The sequence below is a fragment of the Leucopleurus acutus genome (assembly GCF_964270905.1).
Source record: "Leucopleurus acutus genome assembly, chromosome: X".
NCBI classification, from domain to species: Eukaryota; Metazoa; Chordata; class Mammalia; order Artiodactyla; family Delphinidae; genus Leucopleurus; species Leucopleurus acutus.
In genome coordinates this window covers 107,086,153-107,110,123 of record NC_139148.1, presented here as the reverse complement: position 1 = coordinate 107,110,123, position 23,971 = coordinate 107,086,153, and the positions used below count along the sequence as shown (strand labels likewise).

Sequence of the window (23,971 nt, the reverse complement as noted above, 5' to 3'; positions counted from 1 at the left end):
AAGCCTGAAAAATGGTTTCTTCTTTGAAATCAGCATAAAGCACCACTCACTGGCTCCCAAGGGGAATTTTTATTTCAAACTTATTTATAAGCTTCAAAAGAAGTTCTGAGCAAGGTAGCAGGAAGGTATGAGTAGTATGTTTAAAAGTATGCTTAACTTACTATACAACAGGCTTGACTTTTTGGCAGAGGAAAGGAAACCTTGGGGGAGATCTAAAATGTGCTGTAGGGCTCCAGCCAGTGGGGTTTCTTTGTTGACTGTAAACAAGACACCCAATCCTTAGCAGGAAGTTGGCCTTCATATAAATAATGTGCGTAGTCTCAGGATCATTTGATTCTGTTTTCAAAATGAGCATGTGTGGCAGAATAAACTGGAAAGGAGGCAGCAGTAATTGATCAAGATTTCCAGGAACATAAACAAAATATTTTCAAAGCAACCTTTTGCAGAAGAATTGGTGTTAAATCATTGTTGCTAGATGGTATGCCCCGGTTCTATGTAATGGAAGGTTAAACAGATTCTTGAAACAACAAAAACACCCTTCAAAATGATCTATCTTTCCAGGGCAATACAAAAGGGGTTTGCCCATTTTTGTTTTGATTGCTTCAGCTTTAAACAGGAATGGTAATTTCAGTACACGGGCACTTTAGTACCTTGCATGAAAGCAAGACATCAATTGTTGAGATGTAATCAGAAAGTACATTGCCTTATGTTTTATTTCCTTTATTCATTCTTCTTCTTTGATGGAGTGCTGGGCTTTCTAATAGAAAAGAGGAGTTTTAGAATTGCAGGCTTAGAAGAATGGTTTAGAATAGCCATCTTAGTTTTTAAATTGGCAGGAGCCTGGTAATAACATGTCATTTTGAAGGTAATTGTTAACTATACCATTATATTAATATAAAAAAAATGGAGATCTATCTGTGAAAATAGATGTTAATAGCAAGTCTGCTATTTCCAAGCCCGCACTTGGAAATATTTTTGAATGATATACCCTGTAGTGCATTGCTGAGATACTGACATGCTGAACAGTTGGTTTTCTCATTTATTAAAGAACATATCATGGTCTCATTGGTAGGATATTCAGTGAGTGATCATCAGGAGATTTCTTTTCAATGATGTTGTGCAACTGTCATGCCAGTTCTCATTTACTTTCTCCCAATTCATTTAAATTGCAGTATTGATCACATTGCAATTAAGTGTTTTTTGAGAAATGAAATTTCATCCTATTAATCTAACTTAATTAACTACTCTAAATCTTAAGAAATTTCTTTACTGCCTAATAAAGTTATTAATAAAATAAATAAGAAAGTAGTGAGCCTCAAGATATCTATCTCATGGTTCTACAATGACAGACCAATTTGTTGGGGCATAAGCTCATAGCTGGTCCTGCAGATCATATGTTGAAAAAATAGCCAGAAATCACCTTGGGAGGGAAAGTAAAATTACTTTAGATTTGAAATGCAAAGGCTATATGAGTATGGGATTTCTGTTTCCTGGAAGGCCCCTTCTAGGTTCATATTTGGTGCCATGGTTTTGTGCGTGTTTTACCCTCTTGTCTATTTTTGCCAGCAACGTTCCTATTTCAGAGTGATCAGTAGTTTCTATTGTAGGACTGTGGGACTAAAAGTTGGAAGAAAACCGAGGGAGACATTTCAGGAAATGTTTAGGGAGAGTAACAGGTAGTCCGAGGAGATAGATAGCAGGGGTCATGGGAGAAAAAATAAGGCTGGACAGGATAACTGCATTCATTCATTTGCTGTCAGTTACTTCAGCCTGACACATTGGCATGCCTTCTCACCACATGGCTTTTTTTTTTTTTTTTTTTTAACCTGTCCTGGCTCATTCTGGGCAGACTTGAGCTATTTAGCACAGCAGTACTTGTTCCTTGGGTTTTCTGCCCAGGCTCAGCAGGTTTTCAAAATCATTGGAATTTGGACAAGGAAACTATAAGAGACTCAAAGCTTATTTTCAACATTTACTGAGCACTTATAACAACTTGGCCACAGGGATGGGCGCTGAAACGCAGGAAGGAGTAAGACAGAGGGTGCGCCTTCAAGGAGCTCATGTTCTAATGGGGAAGATAGAGAAGTAGTGAAAACCGTATCATACATGTGTCAAGTGTTATAACAGAGCTATGGAAAACTGCACATACAGAGGAGGAAGTAACTAATTCTGGCTGGATAGAGCATTGGGGAAGAACTGAGCTGAGCTTTGGAGGATAGGTAAGAATTTCCCAAACAAACAAGATGAGGAAGGCATTCAGGATAGAGGGACTAGCGAAGTACAAAAGCAGAGAGGAAGGACTTCCCTGGTGGTCCAGCAGTTAAGAATCTACCTTCCAGTGCAGGGGACGTGGGATCGATCCCTGGTCGAGGATCTAAGATCCCACATGCTGCACGGCAACTAGAGAGAAGCCCACGTGCCACAACAAAGACCTGACACAGCCATAAATAAATAAATAATTTTTTTAAGAAAGCAGAGAGGAATGGAAGCATGTGAAAATACTTGTAAATAGTTTGCTGTAGCTGAAGCTCGGGATACACATGAGAGGGCGATGAGACAGAAGGCTGAAGAAAGAGGCAAGCGCCAAATCATGAAGGGCTTTGTATTCCTTAATAATAAGGAATGGACCCCTTACTCCACAGAGGGTATGGAACTATTAAAAGGTTTTCAGCCACAGATTGACATAATCTCTATGGCAGGAGTGTGGACAGTGGTTTGGAGATGGGTATGCATGGAGACCAGGAGACCCAGAATTTAAGACAAACTGAACGAAAGCAGTCGTGGTAGAAACGGAGACCATGAAACTGGTTCAACATATTTTAGGAGATAGACTCAATGGGGGTTTAGTAATTAATTAGGTTTAGAGAGTGAGGAAAAGAAGAGCCACAGTGGTGCCCACATTCCCAACTTGGGTAAATACACGCCTAGTGATACCTCGGAAGATCAGTGGGGAACACAGAAGGAGGAGGAGGGTTTGGTAGGGGAGGGCAGAAAAATAAAATAAAATAAAAATAACGAGTTCAGTGTTCAATTTGTTGAGTTTGAGGTACCTGTGAGGCATCCAAGTAAAGAGATCTACTAGGAAATTGCATGTCAGGTGAAAACTCTAGACTAGACAGGAGAAAGTTTCAGCATAGAGAGATGGGAGTTAAAGCCGTGGGAATGGATGAGATTGCCCAAAGAAAATGACTGCAGAGTATTTTCCAGCATTCTCATAAGTCAGTATCTCTATTTCCTGCACTGATGATAGTGAGATATGGTCCAAAAGAGTGGAAAATTCAAGTCCTTTTCTTATATCTTTGAAGTGCATTCTAGCAATATGATTTCTTTTCTTTTCACAGAAGTAGATTACCTTCCTGATTGTGTTTTGCTAAGGTTAATATTAAATTGACTGATACTCCCTTTTCACGAAGCCGTTGCATAGTGCGGGTGGTTTGAAGTCAGACAGGTGTGCGCCAGGCATCAGAAGAAAGCCAGCCAGAGATGAAAAATAAGCCACGGATGATTCACAGAGCCCAAAGTGAACAGGAGATCATTAAAAGTTAGTCATTAAATGCTCCATTGAGGCATTTAGAATCAACATTAAAAGGACTGGGTATATTACTCCATTTCACAGATGGGCAAACTGAGGCAAAGTGTTATGCTGCCATTTGTTGTAGCTGTGCAGTTAACTAAAACCTGGGGCAATGCGCTTCACTCTCAAGTTCTTTTATAGCAGGTCAACGCTCCTTCCTGCTTTGAACAATGAGAAATTAAAATATCACTGAGAATACTGTGTGGTAATTTTTTTAATTCTTTTTTTTTTTCCCTTGGATCTAGGAATCATACACAAAGGGAATGGAGAAAATATGTTCATTTCCCAGCAGCCTCCAGTCATATCAACCATAATGGGTAATGGACACCAACGGAGTGTTGCCTGCACCAACTGCAATGGCCTCGCCCACAACAACAAACTCTTTGCTCCCGTTGCCTTAGCTTCTGGCCCTGATGGTAGTGTGTATGTTGGTGACTTCAATTTTGTAAGGCGAATATTTCCCTCGGGAAACTCCGTTAGTATTTTGGAATTAAGGTAAGTCTCCTCTAATCTCTGTGTTTGCTTAGTGGATAAGGAAAAAGCAAGAAGGAGAAAACAGGAAGAGACAAGGCATTGCCAGAAGGAGCAGAAAATGCAGTTGCCCATATTGTAGTACTGAGCTAAGATGCAGGAATAGGGGCACAGACATAGGTCACCATGGCTACTCGTACTTGAAGAAACCTTTGAGCACTGCTTTGGAGAACCAGGAAGTGTTGACATCGCTGTATGTGTGGCCTTCCCTGGGTGCATTCCTGTCACTGACGTGGATCTCAGTACTTCTGAGTGCTCAGGTAAGTCACTCAACCCGTGCTCTGGCCACTATGAAGACTGATCAGAAATATCTAGCATTCATTCTAGCAGGTAGAGGTGTTGTCAAATCCAAAAGGCTAAATTTTCTAAGTTCTCCAGGTCCAGTCTTTTGAAGTGATCAGTTCATCAAAAGGAAAATTGCCGTCTGTGTTTGTGTGACATTTTGAGGAAGGATTACTTTTTTATCCTTAAAAGCTCTAATCCATTGGAAAAAATGATTAAAGCATTCATCTTTAGGCTTTCTTCCTCTGTTTTAGGAATTTTCTTGAGAGTACAAAGTATTTTGGCACCTTTTGAAAGGAATTCATACCTTTTGGTATTTCATATTTTGAAGTTACACAAAGATAGCAAGTAAATAGACCATGGCTTAATCAGCTTTATTTCTCCCTTTCTAAGGATATAAGACCAAATATATGTCCCCTGGAGTCCTAGAAAAGGAAAACATCCTCTCTCATCCCAGTAGAGATAAACAGACCTGTTTCCCTTTCCCTGGGTAAACTGGTAGAGCCTTTCTTCTCATTGGTTATCACAGCTTTATCCCTGACACATGCCTTCAGGGCATTAGGCTGAAAATTTCCCTATGTTCCAGAAGACTTTGGCGCCACTCTATAAACTATTCCACAAAACAGTTTTTGCCTCATTCATCACCTCATTGACCTGAAAAGTAGTGACTGGGAGAATAGAGACAATGATGGAACAACTTGTATGTATGGAAGCACAGTCAAGACCAGTGAAAGCACATGCAAAATCTTGGGTCATTTTCATTTAATACTCATGTTGACACAAACGTGGAAATTTGAATACATAAGGACAGTCCTCGAAATTTTTCAGATTCTCGTGCTTTGCTTTGGAATCTACCTCCCGTTTCTCAGACTGAGTTAGTCTTTCATAGCTAGCTGGGGAAATCTTCTAGTCCCAAGCCCCCATCCATTTTTCACATTAATTCACTCCAGTTGTAATACATTTCTTAATTATAATTGCAAACGCTGTCATAGAGAACAAAGCTGTTAAATCCCTTGACTGATAAAAAGATAGATTGTAAAATTAAGATTTTATAGAGATAAAGCACATCTACAAAGAGTCTAGAGAGGTACTAACTCATAGCACCCTGCCCTAATCAAATGTTCATGTACCTCGGGACGTCATACCTCACCAGGATTTGTCATTACAAGCACTATATCCCTTTGGGTACCTACTTACTGGAAAGTCAATAAGGAAGGCCAAGATGGCTGTATGCCTGGATTTGCAAATGTTTTATACAACATTCTATGTTGTTTTCAAAATCCTAGGGAAGTTCTGTCCACCTGATGCCGAACATGGGTGGAGCACTGAACAATTCATTCACCATCTGAATATTTCCAGGCATGCAGATCTTGGCCATCGGGTAGACAGAGACCTTGTCTTGCTGACCCTATATAGCCAACCCTATAAAACCTATATAGCTAGCCCCTATATAGCTAACTCCTCAGAGGAAAAAACCATAGGATTATCTATAAAAACAAAAAAGAAAACCCAGCTAAATTTAGTCCCTTCCGTTGTAATTTAAATGCAAATTTACCTAAGGTGGAGCAATTGTCATTCATCAAGGAGATTCTCCCTCGTCAAGGATCCTTAACAGTTCACAAATTTGAATTTTAGTCCAAAGTACCTTATGACCTTCAACACAAAGTCATTTGAAGACTAAAGTAGAATAACTTGGACCCTAATTGCAGTGATTTTCTCAGTATAAAGGAAAATTCATTTCTGATGGCGTGAAGTATTTTCCAATCCCTCTATTCCTTCTTACTCCAAAACACTGCTCTCTCTCACTGTCACAGCTCTTCAAATGCATAGGCGAGTGCACACCATGAGCTCATACACCCAGGCTCTCACTTAGCCTGAGTCTCCCTAGCTGACTCTTCTGAGCTGACTTCCTGTAGAGCAATTCTTCCTAACATTCTTTTTTTCTGTACGCGGGCCTCTCACTGTTGTGGCCTCTCCCGTTGCGGAGCACAGGCTCCAGACGCACAGGCTCAGCGGCCATGGCTCACGGGCCCAGCCGCTCCGCGGCATGTGGGATCTTCCCGGACCGGGGCACGAACCCGTGTCCCCTGCATCGGCAGGGCGACTCTCAACCACTGCGCCACCAGGGAAGCCCCCTAACATTCTTTTGTAAAATTCTCAGATTTTTTTGAGAATCTATTGTATGTTATGTGCCTTCTCCCCAGAAAAAAACATTCACAAAAAATTCAGGGGTCACATATTTTCCCTCTCCCCACATTCCCCCCTCCTGTGGATGAAACCCTTTCATAGACTCATGGTTAAGATTCCCTGCATTAGGTTCAAGAAGAAAAAAATAGTTCTTCCTTCTCTACTCCGACACTCCTCTGACTGGCCATCGGAGGAATAAGCTGAATGAATATATATATATATGATCATTTTGACCTAATTAACAGGTAACTCCCTATTTGGCTGCAGTCAATACCATCCACCCAGTCTGTGACAGCAAACATTATCTGTCATGTTTACTCAGAAACTAATATAGCTCTTATTAGATTCACTTTTTTAAAAAAAGTATCTATCCTGATTGGTAGCCTATACTGTACACATTGCATCTTTCACATACAATTGGTGAATTTTTATATTTGCTTTGTAACTTTTCCAGGCTTAAACTTCCTGGGGAGAAATAAGTTGATATAAGGGGCTTTGCTAGCTTAACAACCATAATGTTCATTGAATTCTACTGTAGATAGACAGAAACTTCATTTTGTACCAGTTTTTGGTTGATGTTAAAATCAGTTAATTTAATTACCCCCCCCTCCAGTGCATATTAGTCATTTTATTTGGTTGAGTCATCTGTTTCCTTGGAAACACAGACTATATATAGTCATTATGTTATTAGTTGCATTTAAAGCTGTGAATGAAAGAGCAATATCGTCAACAAGTTGTTACAGAAAGGGATACAGAACATTCTAGATCTTCACTCTCTGTCAGGTTATTCATTATATAACTTAACTACTCTGTTTTCTACTTTTCTATCTATAAAATTGGCTTCACGTTAATATTTGAGCATCCTCTTACATGTCTTATACGGTTTAACTTGTTTTAAGATCCACAGATGTGTACTTCTCAGCCCAGAGTTTGATGACATTTTGAGAGGACATAAAGCTTGCTCCTACTGGTTGCCCTTCTAGATTTCCTTCTCTTTCATCCTCTTGTTCCATTTTGGGCCACATTGAACAATTCCAGATGCCCCTTGACATTTCAAAGATTAGAAGACTATAGATTTTTCCTCTCAGCTCTACCGATCCAAACTGTCCCCAATTGAGTTTCTTTCATCTGACCTCAAAAATAATTTCATTTTCATTGTTGGATGATCATTTATTTCCTCAAGCTGATCCCCCATTGGCTGAATGGGGAGGGTAAGGAAAAGTCAGTTATGTGATTATTATTAGCAACATGCCAAGAACAACAATATTATTTCTTGTTATTTAAGTATATAGTATCCCTTTGCCTGTTTACTGCAGATGTCATCTGCACATATACATCTTAGTGCTTCCTTCCAGTGAGAAATTGAGATAAAATAATAAAGAAGGGAAGCTTATAAGATCATGCGATTAAACCCGAGGGAGTCTCAAAAATACATTCTGTGAAGATTTTTTTTTAAGATAGATTTATTTCCATATGAGATAGTTTAGGCCTAGGTATCCCTAGTGACTTGCTTCTCGTGTTAAAATTTTAAACACACACACATATTTCAGTAACGCAAAAGTGATATCACAGATTTGTGAGCTTAGCGATAGAAAGAGTCCATGGAGGTATCTGGTACAACGTAGTGCCCACTGCATCCCTGACGGTTGATCATCTCTACTTTGTTTGATCCTTTTCAATAACAGAAAACTTACGTATCTCTCTAGACAGTCCACTGCATCTTTGGAATGCTCTGTTGAAAATTCTTCCTTATATTGTCTTCATGAAACATCCACTCAGTAGTGGCAAATGTTAACATCTGAAGCACAGAAGCCACTTCCCTCGTTTACCTGAGAAACTTTCACAAGTGTAAAGACAGATTACCATAGGTTCCTGAGCTTTCTCTTCTTCATTCTGTACATCCCCAAGTCCTTCAACTATTTCTCATCAATTAATGGCTCTGTTTCCTCTTCCTTTGATTATGGCCTCAGGGTCATTTTTCAGTTTTCTAAAACTTACATGGATAGTTATATAAGTAAAAACAGGCGACACCATGTCAAGTGCTTTGCAAGAATTTAAGTATGAATATCCTCTTGCTCCCCTCTCATCCTCTAATTTCATGAATCTATTAGAAAACTTATTAAGCATAACTGGAAATGACTTATTCTTTATAAAAACCTCATGCTGTTATTCTTCAAGATGCTGTTATTCTCCAGATATTTATTTTGTCCTTTCATTAAAAATGAAAGAAAGAAAAAACAGTAAGAGCCTGGCAGATGCTTCTTGGTACCTTGAGTAATTTGGACTTGACAAATGTCAATGTGACATGAAAATTTCTCTTGAGATGTTACTGTTTCTTTTACAGTGACTGGTGAATATTTCCTACATTGTTCTCAGGACTCAACTCCTGTCATTGACTAGGTATTGAGTAGAACTGGAATAGCACCCATTTAGGGGCAGTTAGCATGCTGAGGGGCATATGGAATGTGGACTGTGAGGGCTCTGAAAATATCTGAGAAATGACCAAGAACCTTCCTCTTGTCAGCAGTGCTGGAGCTACAAAGACAGAAACAAACTACACGTAGATGAAATAGGTGGTTACCTTCCCAGTGTAATCTCATGTATTAACATTGACACTCAAAGGCTCCCTTTACGTCACCCCAAAACATCTTCGCTGGCCTTCCACAGTGCCCCAATTTCCACTCTAAGAAATGTGTTCCTCTGAGTTGAGACATTGCCTCTCCAAGAGTCCCCAACACAGGAACCTGTGTTAGAATGACCCATCAAGCTAAAATCATCGTTAATCCCTGGGCATGGATTCGTTTGTGAGACTGCTTTTCAAACGAACTGCTAGCTGAAAACAGGACCCTAAACACAAGACAGGTAAGTTGAGATAAGGCCAAGGGACAGAGCCAGAGAATGAGGACAGTCTTAGATGAGGGTTTGCTGAAGTTGGAAGATCTAAGAAGTCAACGAGTGGCAGGAGTGGGAACTCGGTCTTCAAAGGAAGACTACCATGGGACGATGAGCAGGCAGGGAAGTTCGTTCTTTGACTTCAGATATTTCTGGCTACGTATGAGGGAAGAAGCTGAAAACAGCATGAAGAACAAGCGAAGTGCTGCAACCAACACAGAGCAGGCCAGGCAAACTCTCATGACGACTGGTCACGAGACAGCACCTCCGAAGTTGGCATGTCCCTTTTTTCTCCATCCCCCACCTCATTGGATATATAAAGAATACGTCAGAAATGATGCTAAGTGAAAGAAACCAGACACAAAAGGATACGTATTATATGATTCTGTTCATACGAAATGTCCAGAATAAGCAAATCCATAGAGGCAGAAAGCAGATTAATGGTTGCCTGGGGCTGGGGGAGCCGGGGAAATGGGGAACGACTGCTGATGGACACGGGGTTTCCTCATGGGATGATGAAAATGTTCTGGAATTCAGTGATAGTGATGGTTGCACAACTCTATGAATGTACTGGAAACTGCTGAATTGCACTTTTTAGAAGCGTGAATTTTATGGTTTGTGAATTATATCTCAATAAAAAGTTTTTAATTAAAAAAGAATAGACAACCCTTTTAATCATGTAGGTCCTGAACAAAATCAAAGATCTACTTAAAGGTCCTACCATCAGGAGCATTTCTTGCTCTAAAAAGATTTGCCATTCCACTCCTTTCTCCGAACTCACCGCAAGCTTCAAGTCAGTCAGTTGCCAGGTGGTGATGCCCGCTGATGGGCCCAGGCACTTGTGAAGCGCTCACACGCTGACACCTCAGCATGCAGTCCATTGCCAGCTAGACAGCAGACCGACTTTGGTGGTAGCTCAATCCTAAATCTTTAACAGTTAAAGTAATTCTGGGACAGAACAAGGTCACACACTGGAAATAAATTCCGTCATTTTCACTTCCTCCCTCTGAGATGCTAACGAGAGAAGCTGTTCTGCATAATATGGGACATCTTTCCAAATTCACAGTGACATTATTGGCAGGATCAGAAGAAGCTGCAAGAAACTCAGACCATCCCCCTCCCCACACCTTGCCATCACCTAAGAATTTCAGAACCCTTTGTAGCCACACAAATGGTTCTGTACCATGAGACTCTGTGGTAGACGAAACCATGCTTTAATGAGATCCTTTTAGTATTTTTACAACTCAGCTTCCTTCAGGAAGATCAACCCTGTAATGGTGATTAGAGCCAGCCTCAAGCACACTCAGCCTGTAATTTAGAGACCATGAAAACAAGCAAGTGTCTGAAGACAAAAAAACTCAAAGAGGTTCAAATGTCTGGGGCCAGATTTCTAATCACATCTCCCCACCCTTACCTTTTGATCTTTTGTGTCAACCCAGGGGATACCCACCCTTTTGAGGTGGCCCCATGAAACAGAAAAGTCAGTGGGTCCTCACCATAACCCAACTAGTAAAATCCCAGAAAGAGTCTCTTTAAAAAGACTTGAATCAGTAGTTGCAGATGGCTTCAAAAGAAATCATTTTGTATCTTTTCTTCTTTCCTGATGTTCCAAAGAATAAGAACATTTTCTAGTTTAGATAAAAAGATTTGTTATCTTCATATTTTTCAAAATGACATAAGGGCCAGGTTTAAAAGGATTTTAAAATTTAAATGACTATATTTCACAGATGATTATAGCCTTTTAATTCTGGGTAGATTTGACCCAAAGTCAGGCCTGTCCACAGACTGTGCTCCCGGGGTGAGACGACCCATACCAGGTCTCAGAGTGAAATAGCCTAGGCAGTGCCCTGTGCCAAGAGGCTTACAGATCAGGGGCTCCCCAAAGCGTTCTGCTGCTTCTGACATAGTTCTGTTTTGCCCACCCCGGTTGCCCCCTTGGTGCATGGATAACTGGACAACACAAGGCCCTAGGAGTTTGATGTAAATGGTGTTTTACTGAAGCTATTTTGAGGCAGCAGTTTTGATGCCAGGGACATTCTGTCATGGTCGAAGAGAAAACTTTTATACTTTCAATTTGTTAAATTGTTTAATATTGCTAAATAATGTGCTAATGTTCACAAGACATGTCCCTATCTTATCTCTGCAATCATATAAGTGGCTTAAAGTTGGGTTTGGGATGTCTGTTGCACGCAAGACTTGATAATGAAAGAGTTTGCATTTTGATAAAGTGGCTTTCAAAATAACTAATAAGAACCTGCTGTATTAAAAAATAAATAAAATAAAATTCAAAAAAACAGAAAAACAAAATAGAGCCTAGAACAGTCAGACCCTTTGCAGTGGCTGCTTCTTCAAAACCTAGCCTAGTGGTTCTTAAACCTTATTCTGCATCAGAATCACCACCTGAGTTTGTTCAAAATGGAATTCCTGGGAATTCCACTCCCCCTTCAAGATCCTGATTCATATGACTGGGGAGAGCCCCAGGAAACTGCGTATGTGGCAAGAACCCAACCGATTCCAATGAAAACGGTCCCGAGTGAACTTTTTGAAAAAACTGCCTTAGAGCTTTGCCCACCCACCAAGCAGGATATTCAGTCACCTTGACACCATTTTAGGAGGAGCAGCCTGGAGGGATTGGGTCCACATCTGGAGGGATTGGCTTGCACATCTAAGTGATCCCTGTGGAGTCCCTCTAATAGCCACAAGCTGAGTTAGGAATTGAATAGGTGTGTCTGGTTAGGTTTGGCTTGTTGAATGACACTGATGACTCTCTGTTTGCTTTTACTTGCCACTCGTGGATACCTTGTGCACCCTAGAAACAGAGATACCAGACATAGGTAAGCAAATCACATGGGTGGCTACCTAATGCCCCTTCTTGCCTAAGACGCCACCTCCTAATAATGCGCTAACAGGGAAACTTCTTAAGTAAGGTTAAAGGCATAATGTGAACATGAACTTGGAAGTTATAACTCAGGTAAGTGTCTTCCAAAAGGAGAGAGCTCCACTAAGTGGGAATTTGCTGGAGGATCAAAATATACCAAAAAGAAAACAAGATAAGTGAAAGCTGGCCGTTCAGTACTTCATGGGAAAGCAAAACTTTCAGGCTTATGTTTTCCTTAGGTGATATCACAAGTGAGTCTGTAAGTTCAAATAGATTCGATGTTTTCAAGTTGCAGGTAGAGAGAGAGGTAGCACAGCAATCTTCCTGCTTCCAGGAATGTAATTGACGTGTGTATTAAGAGAGAGTGCCCATGATGACCTTCTTGAATAAGATTTTTCCATTTTCCTCTTATGTGACCTCATGGTTTCTATTTTATCTCACAAAAAAAATAATAAACTTTAAACTGACCATTTACTGACAAGGGCACATAACTCTGAAATTAGTCATAATGAGTATTTGTATTCAATTTGTTTATGCCTTACACTTGTCAAAACTGTTCTAAGTTACCTGAAATTGCAAAGGAGAAAATTGAATTTGTTCACTTTCAAATGCCAATTGTCATCAAAATGGCGCTGGTAGGGTTTGTAATTTGGATTTTGTTTGGGAGATGCCACTTCCTAAATACCAGTGCACAAGATCAGCCTTGCTACTTTGGCATAACTGATTCCTTAAGCAAATTAAATTGGTTATCAAATTGCTTTCTGGTAAAATGTTGCCCAGTATTAATTATAAGCATTAATTGCCCATTTAACAATCTGTGTGATTTTAACTAGCATGAATGAAGGGATCTTTGCTAAGTTGAAGGGCATTGCTTGAATATAAAACGAACCAGAAGGTGACAATAAGTGTAACAACACTGAAGTTGTAAGAGAAATCTTCACGTATCTCAAATTGCAATACGCGTTTAGACACAAGGGATTAGAACAAATTGGAATGTAGTCCAGTGGTTTTTCTTTCTCAGGTTTGGCATGTTTCCACAAAGTAGAAAGAAACAATCTCAAAAGAGCTGACGTGCACTTGGGAAATGGCATGAAATGGCAAGAAATTACATCTCAATATAGGAGACCTTCCTGACTGTTGGCTGTCAAGAAAATAACCATCAGATTTGAATTTGGTGCGTTGGGCTGTTCTATTTTCTAAAGGCCAGTGTGCAAAGTTTGAGAACAGCCTCGCTGAGCAACATAGTTAGAAGAAGACAGTAACGGTGATTTTTTTGTTTTTTTGCCACTTTCAGAACAAGACTATTCTTGTAGGTATTTATTTTGCATACACAGTCACATATGATCTAATCTAATATTAGTCCAAGCACAGGCTTGTTGGTGACCTTGGGCGAGCCTTGTATGTGTCTGGGTTTCCCCAGCTGAGGTTTGAGAAGAATGATAATTCCAACTTCCCTCACAGGCACATAGGGGATATTCAATAGTAAATGAATGGAATGCATTCCAAAGTGCTTTTGTGCAAGTAACATTTCTCTTGGAAAAATAGCCTATGGACTTCTCCTAAACAAAACACGATTGATCTGGCTCAGTTGAAACTTCCACAGACTGGCTACCAAAGTATTGAAGGTTATTTCAGGGAAGGGTTGTGACCCCTTCTGTATTCTAGAAAGATCGAAGGGCACTGGAAAAATTTTATTCTGAAGGCAAAAAGTGCAAGTAAATATGTCAAAACTTTTACTCAAACCCCTATTTAAGCAGTCTTTGCTGCAGAGATGCTTTGTCTGGTATGACTGCCAAATCAATTCTGGAATCTGTTGGGACCCTTTACAGTTTATTTACAGCAGCTGTCATGGTGGTTCCAGGGTTGAAGATGTCCCTGGAATCTACCGGATTCTCTTATTTGATGAAGGTAAGTAGAAAAAAATCAAGTATTCCGATTGGATTTGATTTTTTTCCAATTAAAACCGTAAACTGGGTCTCAAATCAGTATTTGCCAGCCTTACTATCATTAATATAAATATGCTTAGAGGGCAAATGCAATTACAAATACAATCAGGAACATGCCAGTCCTTAAGAGTATCTTAATTATTCTAATGACCTTCTCCCCTCCATTTTGCTTGGCTAAGTAGCCAAGGCCCGAACTCCTCTATGTCTTAGTTAGTTTCATGTCCTGCAGTTTAGTTCAGCACTTCCTGAACATCAACCCTGTCAGACCCTCTGTTGGCACTGAGGTAGAGAGCGGAATAATGTTCTTGCCTGCAAAGAGTTCACAGTGTATCTGGAGAGAGAGAGATGTGGAAAAAATAGTGCTTACACCCAGCACTCAGATCTCAGTTTCTAATACCATTCTTCAGTGAAAGGAACCAGGGGTCCTTGGAGAAATGATTCGTTGCAGTCCTGGAGCAGGGATTATACAAGATGAGCCTGCAACATCTTGTACTTCCAGAAAGTAAGGAAGTGCTCAAAAAAACCCGAAACGCACCGACATTGATGGGGTTTATGAGGGGCACATAAGGCCACAGAAAGAGCTCCCAATGGCTAAAGCTGGAACAATTTGAGCAACAAAATAAAGTCACATTGGAGTTTAATGCAAAGTATAAAGCAAATATCCATGAGTCCATACTGATATAAATAAATGGTTGAGTTCATAAGTAAATGGAGGAGAAAAGATAAGGTTCTCATGCAGAAGAACTCCAAAGAATTTATGTAGCTACTCGACCCTCAAGGAGGTGGAGTATAACTCCCTACTCCTTAAGTGTTGCCTTGGCAGAATGACTTCCTTCCAAAGAATACAATGTGGAAAGTAAGAGAGAAAGTAAATTTGCAGAGGAGAAACTTGACAAACACTACCTCAGCCAGGCGATCGAGGTCAACATCAACAGTAAGTCATGTTGATATTACTACCCTTGATTTGATTTGATGAGAATGGCACTTTACCCTTGTGGTCTTCCTCCCCAAAACCTGTAGTCGCTGTCTAACTATGAGAAAAAAGAAAAATCAGACTACGTTGCCGTGGGGGCATCCTACACAATATCTGACCTGTACTCCTTAAAACTATCAGGGTCATCAAAAACAAGGGAAGTCTGAGAAACTGTCACAGCCCAGGGGAGCCTAAGGAGACGAAGACTAAATATAACTTGGTATCCTAGGTGGAATCCTGAAACAGAAAAAGGATATTAATTAAAAACTAAGGAAATATGAGTAAAGTATGGACTTCATAATTTAAAACAATAATGCTAATACAATGTGATAGCTGCTGCTAGGTCACGTGTCCCTCCTATCTGCTCATTTCTCTCGCTTTCTACTTCTGTTGTAACACTTGGATTTATGACAGTCATAGCCTATTTACTGATCTGACTCCCCCACTAGACTGTGAGTTCCATGCAGCAAGGGGCTGTATTGGGCACACAGGTAGGTCTCCAGACCATAGCACAGTTCCTTGGCACATTGTTTGCACTTAGTAAATACTTCTGAATGACTTGAATAAATCCACAATACAGAAATGGTATTACCAAGCAAGGAGTGCAGCTGAGAGATGTCAGGACTAATGACGGTGGAGATAAAGAGAAGTGGGCAGATTGGAAAAGAGTTTAGGAGGTAGAATTTTTTTTTAATGATGTTTTACTGGATATGGGGAATGGCGGAAAGAAGGAGCAGTAAAGAATGGCTTCTGGTTTCTGGCTTAGACCATTGGGTGTGAGGCAGAGTGTTGTGCAGTGAGCACGTTAGAGATAAGACAAGATTACTCTCCTCCAAGCTCTCATGGTTTACTGGGGCATACCAATACATTTTTTAAAAAGTAATATGATGTGTGATCCCCGAGAATAGAGGTAAGCATAGTGCAAATAACCGAGCCTAGACATTTCCGGAAGGCTTTCTTCAGAAGATGATGCCTGAGTAAAGCCTTAAAAGGTTAAAGAGAATTAATTACTAAGTGAAGAAAGGAATGTGCACCACACTAAGGAACATTTAAAAGTTTGTACAGTTTTTAAAGATGGGAACCAAATGATCAGAATAACCCTGGAGTCAGTATGGGGGAAAAATGGATTTAAGATTTCAAAAACACCTCCTATGGGCAGGACTATAGAAAATATTCCAGGCCACAGATGATAAGAGTTAGAACTAATGTGATGGCAGGAGGGACAAAGCTTCTGAAAGCTTGTTTTCAGGCACAATTAGGCACAATGTGGAGAGAAAAGGGGAGAGTAAGGGTTAGACTTCCATGTTGGGAGCTTGGATGATATCAGCAGTACAGGAACCTTAAGTTCAAGCAAAATGTCCCCCAAACCAAAGTTCCTGCAGCTATTGGAAAAATGATATTAGGAATAGTCAAAACTAATGAATGAGCTCAGCCATGTATGCAGATAAAAATAACACAAGATCCTATGTAAAATATGGAACTGAAGAGTTTCAGGAATACCAAAATCCAATCAAGGTAACTTGAGTGTCACCTTTTGGAGGTATGGATGATTTTAATTATAACCAAGACAAGGTCAAATATGATCACTTCTGTTATGTCCTGAAAAAGAAAAAGTGTATTAGAGAAGTACGGTGGTCAGCTAACAAAAGGAAGCTTGGAGTGGAAGAGTATCTCCAGCACAGCCCTCCCTAAGACACACTCCTCACTTTTTGTACATGCCTTTCAATTTCCAGCAGGACCCTGGGAGGACAGTAGTGACTGCAAGTGAGGCAGGAAGCCCAGAAGACAAGAAGTAGGTTTTTGAAGGATGGGGAAGGCAGGAAGAGAATAACTTCTGTTTTGGATTTGTTGAGTTTGAGGTGTCTTAGACATCCAGGCAGTCATCTAGTAGGTAATTGGAGAACTGAGGCGGGTATGAAAGGTATGTATGAGAAAAAGGATCTCCTGGGATTTTCTATCTTCTGCTTCTTTCTCTACCCCCAAATGGACGGTATTGGAATATCAGGAACATTACAGGTTAGCAGTACGCACTGAATTATTTTTTAATCCCAGACCCATTACTAGAAAAACAAAGAGGTACCTGTCGGCTCGGTACATAAGGAAGATACATTAATTCTTTTATCTCTTAAGAGAATTTTCCATTTGTGACAAAAGGCAGACCCCAGGGAGTGTATGCTGAACAAATTGCTTTGAATAACTTTACTTTTCTCTTCCTTAGCACAAGTCCTGCTCACAAATACTATCTGGCTATGGACCCTGTGTCTGAATCACTTTATCTATCAGACACCAATACCCGAAAAGTCTACAAGTTGAAATCTCTTGTGGAAACAAAAGACTTGTCCAAGAATTTTGAAGTGGTGGCAGGAACAGGAGATCAGTGCCTTCCCTTTGACCAGAGTCACTGTGGAGATGGAGGGAGAGCATCGGAAGCTTCACTGAACAGCCCTCGAGGTAAAAATAAAAAATCCTTTGGTTATCTAAACGTTTCATTTGACTAGGCAGAATCCTAAGATTGTTATCACACTGTAGTCCATCCGTCCCAATGTACCTCTGACAGACATCATCTCTGAAGTCTATCTCGGAAGATAGGCACACCCAGGACTAATTTTTAGCCAATATGCATTAGTATAGTCATAACTGTTATTAAAATATTGGAATGCTTCTTTTCTGGTTGATAAATAGTTATTGCCCAGAACCCTCTGCCTCCCGGACACCCCAGCCTCTCCCCATGATCTCCTTCCTGGAAACTCCCAATAGTCCAACAACTAAAGGGTTAACTCCTGGCCAGCAGAGAGCCTCCAGGAGGAAGGCTTTAGCACTGTGGCCTGCACTGGTTTGGGGATCAGGTCTGTGCCACCTTCTACCACTTTCAAATATATTGAGTATCTCACAGACTTTAGACACTCCTGGCTTTTCCTTAACAACCAACCTTTAATGAACCTATCTTCCATTAATTTATCTAAATCATTCTTGAAGCTATTTATATTTTCAATTTATATCACCCCTAGTATAACAAATTCCTTTTTTTTTTTTTTTTTTTTTTTTGGCCTTCTGTGAGAGCTCAGCCTTACTGTTATTTTTTTCTAAATTCAGCTTCTCAACCTTAAAGGGCCAACCCTCAATTCTGTTGCCTGGGATTTGTAAATAAACGTGTTCTCCCAGTCAGCTTCATGATTTTATAGACTTGGATCATATTCCCATCTTAGGCCACTAAGCTGAAGGATAGTCAACTTTTAAGTCTGTCGTCATATATCATCCACCCTGTCTCCTTAATTATTTAATCATTCTTCTCTGTTCCTTCTCCAAGATGTTGTGTGTATGTGTGCTTTTATTTCAGCAGGTTTTATGAAGTATTCATTGTAGTGGGTTTTAAGAACCCAATGTGTTTTTTCTTTTTAACTATTACACAAATAATACACAATTGTTGCAGAAAAATTAGAAAAGAGAGAACACAAAAAATGTTTTTAATTGAGGTCACGCATAATCCTACCACATCTAGAAAGCCACTGTTAACATTTTAGTGTATATCCTTCTAGACTTTTTTCTATGCATATCATATATTTTATTCTCTAATAATGGAATCATATTATAGAATGCTGTTCTGTAATCTGCTTTTCATACGTAATGTATTATGAACACCTTTCCATGCCAAAAAATATAGTGAGGTCAATGTGTTTAATTTGTTAGATGGTCAACTTACTATTTCAAATATTAAGAGGTTACTCTTTAGCTATTTGACATTTGCCGTATGGGGATTAAATTTCAACTACAGTCGGAGTTTAAAGCCGTCCCTTTCTTCAACGCCATACTCAAGGCATGTGTCTTTCATAAAGCCCCTCTGGCTAACCCAGCCCATTAAATCTGAATTTCTTTAAGAGTGTCTCCACTACCCAATTAGCACCTGATTATATTTTGCCTTCTTTTACTTTCCAGTCCTTTCATGAATGGAGTGTTTTTTATTACCAAAGTGAGCTGCTTGAGATGAGAAACTATATCTAATATTTCTTTTGACTCTTCCCCACCTCCTCAGCAATATCTTGCACAGTGTGAGATCCACTACACATGCTTCTTATGTAATTGACCAATTAGGTAACTCTTATCCATACCCAAGTATTCCTAAGAGGAATTTCAATGGCACTTAAAGGGGATGACCTTTTTTCCCTAAGGGAACATAAGCATCCCCACCCATAGGTATCATGGTAAAGTGTTTGGCAATGTTTCTTTTTTCCTCTTGTACCTGTGCTCCATCCTTACACATAGTAGGTCTGCAATAAATATTTGATGAGTGAATGCATAACTCGGGTGCAACATATAATCAGCTCATCTTTCAAGGAAATACGTCAGGCTGGGTCCCACCTTTTACACAGGTTTAAAACGCTTACAGGTATTATAAGGATTTCTGCATGAGAAATAGGGAGGAATCAAGCTTGTATTGTGCCTGAAATTGACACCCTCCTGAGTTGCTGCTGGTGTGAAAACCACTCATCTCACCTACCACATTCAACCTGCCACACAGGATGAATGTCAGCTTTTCCAAATAAAGCAAATAATTGGTTCACTGCAGCTCTGCTTTTTTTTTTTTGGCTTGGAAAGCAGCAATAATAGAGTCCTGATGAGCAGGGTTTACATGAACTCTGGAAACGTCAGTAATGAGAGTGTCAAAATTTATATATCTATTAAAGTTAACATTAAACTAAGTTTTTCTTCTTGTCATAGCTAGTAGCGCATTTTCCTTTGGCTTGACTTACGCAACCTTCTATCTGAGCGTGGCTTTTACAGTAATCTGGTACACTATTCATCCCAAAGCAGTAAGGGGCCCTAAGAACAGCTGGCCCAGTCTTCAGACAGCTGAATGTCTAATCCATCCAAGACAGCTTTCACATAATGTACTAAAGCTGCTGTTGGCAACATCTGCTCTGATCCAGTGAGTGAATGAGGATGTTTAAAGGGAGGGAATGTGTGACTCACACTAAGTGTCCATCACGCCTCCTTCAACCATATTCACAGTGTTTGAGGACCCTGTTAGTGATCTTCGAAATCACTCAGATGGCAGAACCTATGTCCAGACATCGGTTGATCTGAAAATGCTGGTCAGAACACTGAGGTGCCTAGCTAGGGCACCTATCTCCACGCTGAATCTAGACAGCACTTACCCTTGGCAGTGAATCAGAAGTGAGGTTCTCATTATATGGAATGCTGCAGGGCAATTTCGTAGACTTCCGTAGAGGAAGGAAATATGCAGGAAGTCATTAGGGCACGGTGGGCATATTGAGAGGAGAGTATTGCTAATTGCTAATTATGTCTTTGAGGTTCTCCTGCAGGTTCTTTATCTCTCAAGAAAGCCCAATTTGTTTGTTTTTTGGCTTTTCAGCTACCATGAACATCAGCTCCTTCATCCCTCCCCCTTAGAAGACAGCAAATGTTTAATGGATTTCTTGAAGGAGAGGTTTGATTTTTCTCTCCACCTAGAAGCTAATAAAGAAAAGCTGTAGATCAGTAGAAAATGGAAATGTACATCTAGGGAGTATCATTTCTAGGTTAGGAAAGAGAGCTCGCTCTATGACTTTAACAAGCAACATATTGCAATTACAGGCAGGCTCTCCAGCATGTCCTTAATTATGCAAGGTAAGTCAAATAAATGTTAATCTGCAAGACAGCTAATTTATTTTCTGAATCTATTCTAAAAATAGGATGAAATAAAATTTGCTTTTCAGATCATTTGTCCTAACATTGGAATAAATTATCAAATGGGATTAAAACCAGTCAGCAAAAGGTCAGAAAAAAAAAAAAGGTCAGAAGCCATGGGATTTTTTTTTTTTTTTTTTTTTTTGAGAAATGGCAGCAAATTGTGATGAATATTGGGTTAGGGAGCCTAGGCTTTCGTGTTCCATCCATGTAATGCCACTGTTTCTTGGAAAGTCACTGTACCTCCCTGAACGCTGAAATAGACTTAATGATGCCATTGACTAGTTTTGTTACATTGGACTAGTCATATACACACTGGGTCCTGAGATTGCTCAGTTGTAAACTGAAGGGCTTGGGATGATCTCCCTCCCAGCTCTAATGTATTAAAATAACCATAGCTCTAACTTACTTAGTGTCTACTGTGTGCTGTACACTGTGTTCGATATTTTACACAGGGTATCTCTAATCTTCACAATTCACAAGGTAAATAGTATTATCCCCATTGTAAAGATGAGGAGATAGAGGCTCACATACCTTAAGAAATTTATCTAGGATCAGACAGTTTACAGATAACACTGGAATTCAAACCAGGTCTACCTGACTCCAAAACCCATGAGGTGGGGTGGGGGGCGGGGTAGCCTTCCCTTCAGCTAAAATCCATGATCTCTGTTGGCTTCTCTAGGAGGGTAGGAAATAGTGGAAAATGCTTTTCAATCTAATGACATGTATTCAGTGAAAACAAAATATTTTTATTTGGAAGATGAATGACTTTCAGTCCAGTTTCCTTTTCCTATTAAAACTATTCCTCTGATTTTTCTGACCCGATAGTATACCCATAGTGCACTCCATAGCATTTGCATAATCTGTAAATGGAATTGTTCAAATAAATCTCCAGGAAACATTGTCACATCTCTTTGGAAGATTCTGCAGTTAGCAACTTCAACTTTTTCTTAAGAGATGGAGTCAGGAAACCTTAACTTCATTAAACTGACTACAACTGGTAGCTAAAAATTGTGTTTAAAGGAAAAATGGAAGTACCCCTGAATAGAGTTTTATATAAGATAGCCCCTGGGTACTTCTCCTGGGAAGAAGTCTTTATCTGATCCAGTTTTACACACTTTGATTTGAATCCCAGTAAAGAGAAACATTTGCCATTTTACTCATCAGTACTTCAATGTAATGGGGCAAGGAAAAAAGTTTAGCAAAGAAGTTGATGGTGTGCTAATCCCTGGCATTGTATATGAGTTTGAACTGACTTTGCAAGATGCTTTTAAAACATGCATGGCTGATGTAGTTGAAACTTAGGTTCCATTTATTATTTTTACTGCAACGTTCTTTAATTCTACAGAGAACTCAAACTAATGAGTCATGTAATAGATGACCAAGTACTTAAGCAGAATGTGAAATGCTACTAGGTGGAGATATAAAATAAAATTTGTGACAAGCTGAATACATTTATTTTTTTTAAGTAGCTACAGAGGGTGAAGGAGCGACTGGACAGGATGAAATTAATCAATGACTTAATTTGGTTTTCTTGGACCTCACCATGGAGTATATTTCTATTTTCATGTGCATCTTTAAGCATAACTGACCTCAGAACTCAGCAGGAATTGGGCAGTATCCCCAGAAATGCAAACAGCCCTGGAGCCACTCCCAAGGAGGGAAATGATCCTTAAATCTTGATGGCTTCCGAAAGTGTTTTTAGGTTGTTCATGACACTAATCACACAGGAGTTCCTTTAACTTCATTGGCAATTAAGAAAGCTGGGTATGATAAAGTCTAGACAAAAGCAATCTGTTTTTGTCCCTACCCAGATCTATCCGGGGTGCATCCTGGAGCTCTGCTGATTCCCCTGGTATCTAAATGCTATTTTGAAAGGCTAAACTTGGGGTTAGTGGAAAGATGGTAAAACTCTCATCAGTGACATCTTGTTCATGTAACTGGTATCTATGAGGGAGAGAGTGTAGTGCACAAACACACATGAGAATGTTCTTCTGGTTCTACTATGCAACCAGGGTGCAGTAAGACTTTTCCTAAATTCCTTTAGTACATGATCCATTATGGTGACATAACCATTTGGATTGGCACCAGGGCCAGCCCTCACCAAAACTACAGGCAAGCTGCAGCACGAGTAAAATGAATGGTATATTTGGGAAACTATAAATAATCCAGTATTATTAAAGTAAACATATTTGAGGGTAATAGGAGCAGGGCCAGAATCAGAAGTTTGCATTTTGTCCTGTAGGCAAAAGATTTGAAGCAGGAAAGTGACATGATCACTTGGTGGATGCATTCTTGATAGATTGTTTTGTGACAGGGTAAATGCACAGGAGCAAGACTGGGGCAAAGAAATCATAGGGAGTGCTAATATTTATAGGGTAGGCAGTGGAAGAGCATCTAATGAAAGAGAGAGGAAATCTTCACAAGAAAAGGAAGTGAACAAAGAAAGCTTGGTGTCCAGGAAGCCAAGGGAATCCTTTGTTTCAAGAAGGTGTGAAAAACAATATCAGATGTCACACATATGTAGCCATTGGATGAGGCACCCTGCCTTTGGTGGTCTGAATGGTGGTAGAGGTGGAAGCCGGATTTCAGGCATTTGATGAGCCAGTGAGAGGTGAGGAAGTAAATATGATTAGTGAAGATCATTCTTCTGAGAGGCTTGGATGTGAAAGACAGAGTGATAAGTAGTAAGAGGACAAGGCGCTCAGGGGAGGCTTTTTCTGTGGGAGACATGGCAATGATGGTAGGTAAATGGGAAGATACAGGAGACAGAGGATAAATGATGAAACCAGATCTTGAGGAAACTGGAGCAGGCCTTGAATGGGAGGGGAGATTGCAGAGACCATCCTAAGATAATGTGTAGGTGTAAGGCTGAGAACTTTGTAGATAGAAGGTGCTAGAAAGTTGATGGTACTCCATTCTGATAGCCTCAGTGTTCTAGAGAAGTGCGTCTATTCTGCTAAAAATGAGGAAGTACAGTTAGGCCTTGAGGTATGTGAGAATGGTTCGGAAACACCACTTAG

The 23,971-nt window shown here is 40.0% G+C and overlaps 1 protein-coding gene across 1 annotated transcript in view; it reads left to right on the top strand.

Moving 5' to 3' along the window:
• The window catches only part of TENM1 (teneurin transmembrane protein 1), a gene marked incomplete at its 3' end in the record, with an annotated part of 801,014 nt that overhangs the window by 680,195 nt on the left and 96,848 nt on the right, over positions 1 to 23,971 (top strand). The window contains exons 22-24 of the mRNA XM_082865351.1: positions 3,820 to 4,069; positions 12,280 to 12,300; positions 17,482 to 17,714. Of these exons, the coding sequence (XP_082721477.1) occupies positions 3,820 to 4,069; positions 12,280 to 12,300; positions 17,482 to 17,714 (504 nt within the window). The remainder of the gene's footprint in view (positions 1 to 3,819; positions 4,070 to 12,279; positions 12,301 to 17,481; positions 17,715 to 23,971) is intronic.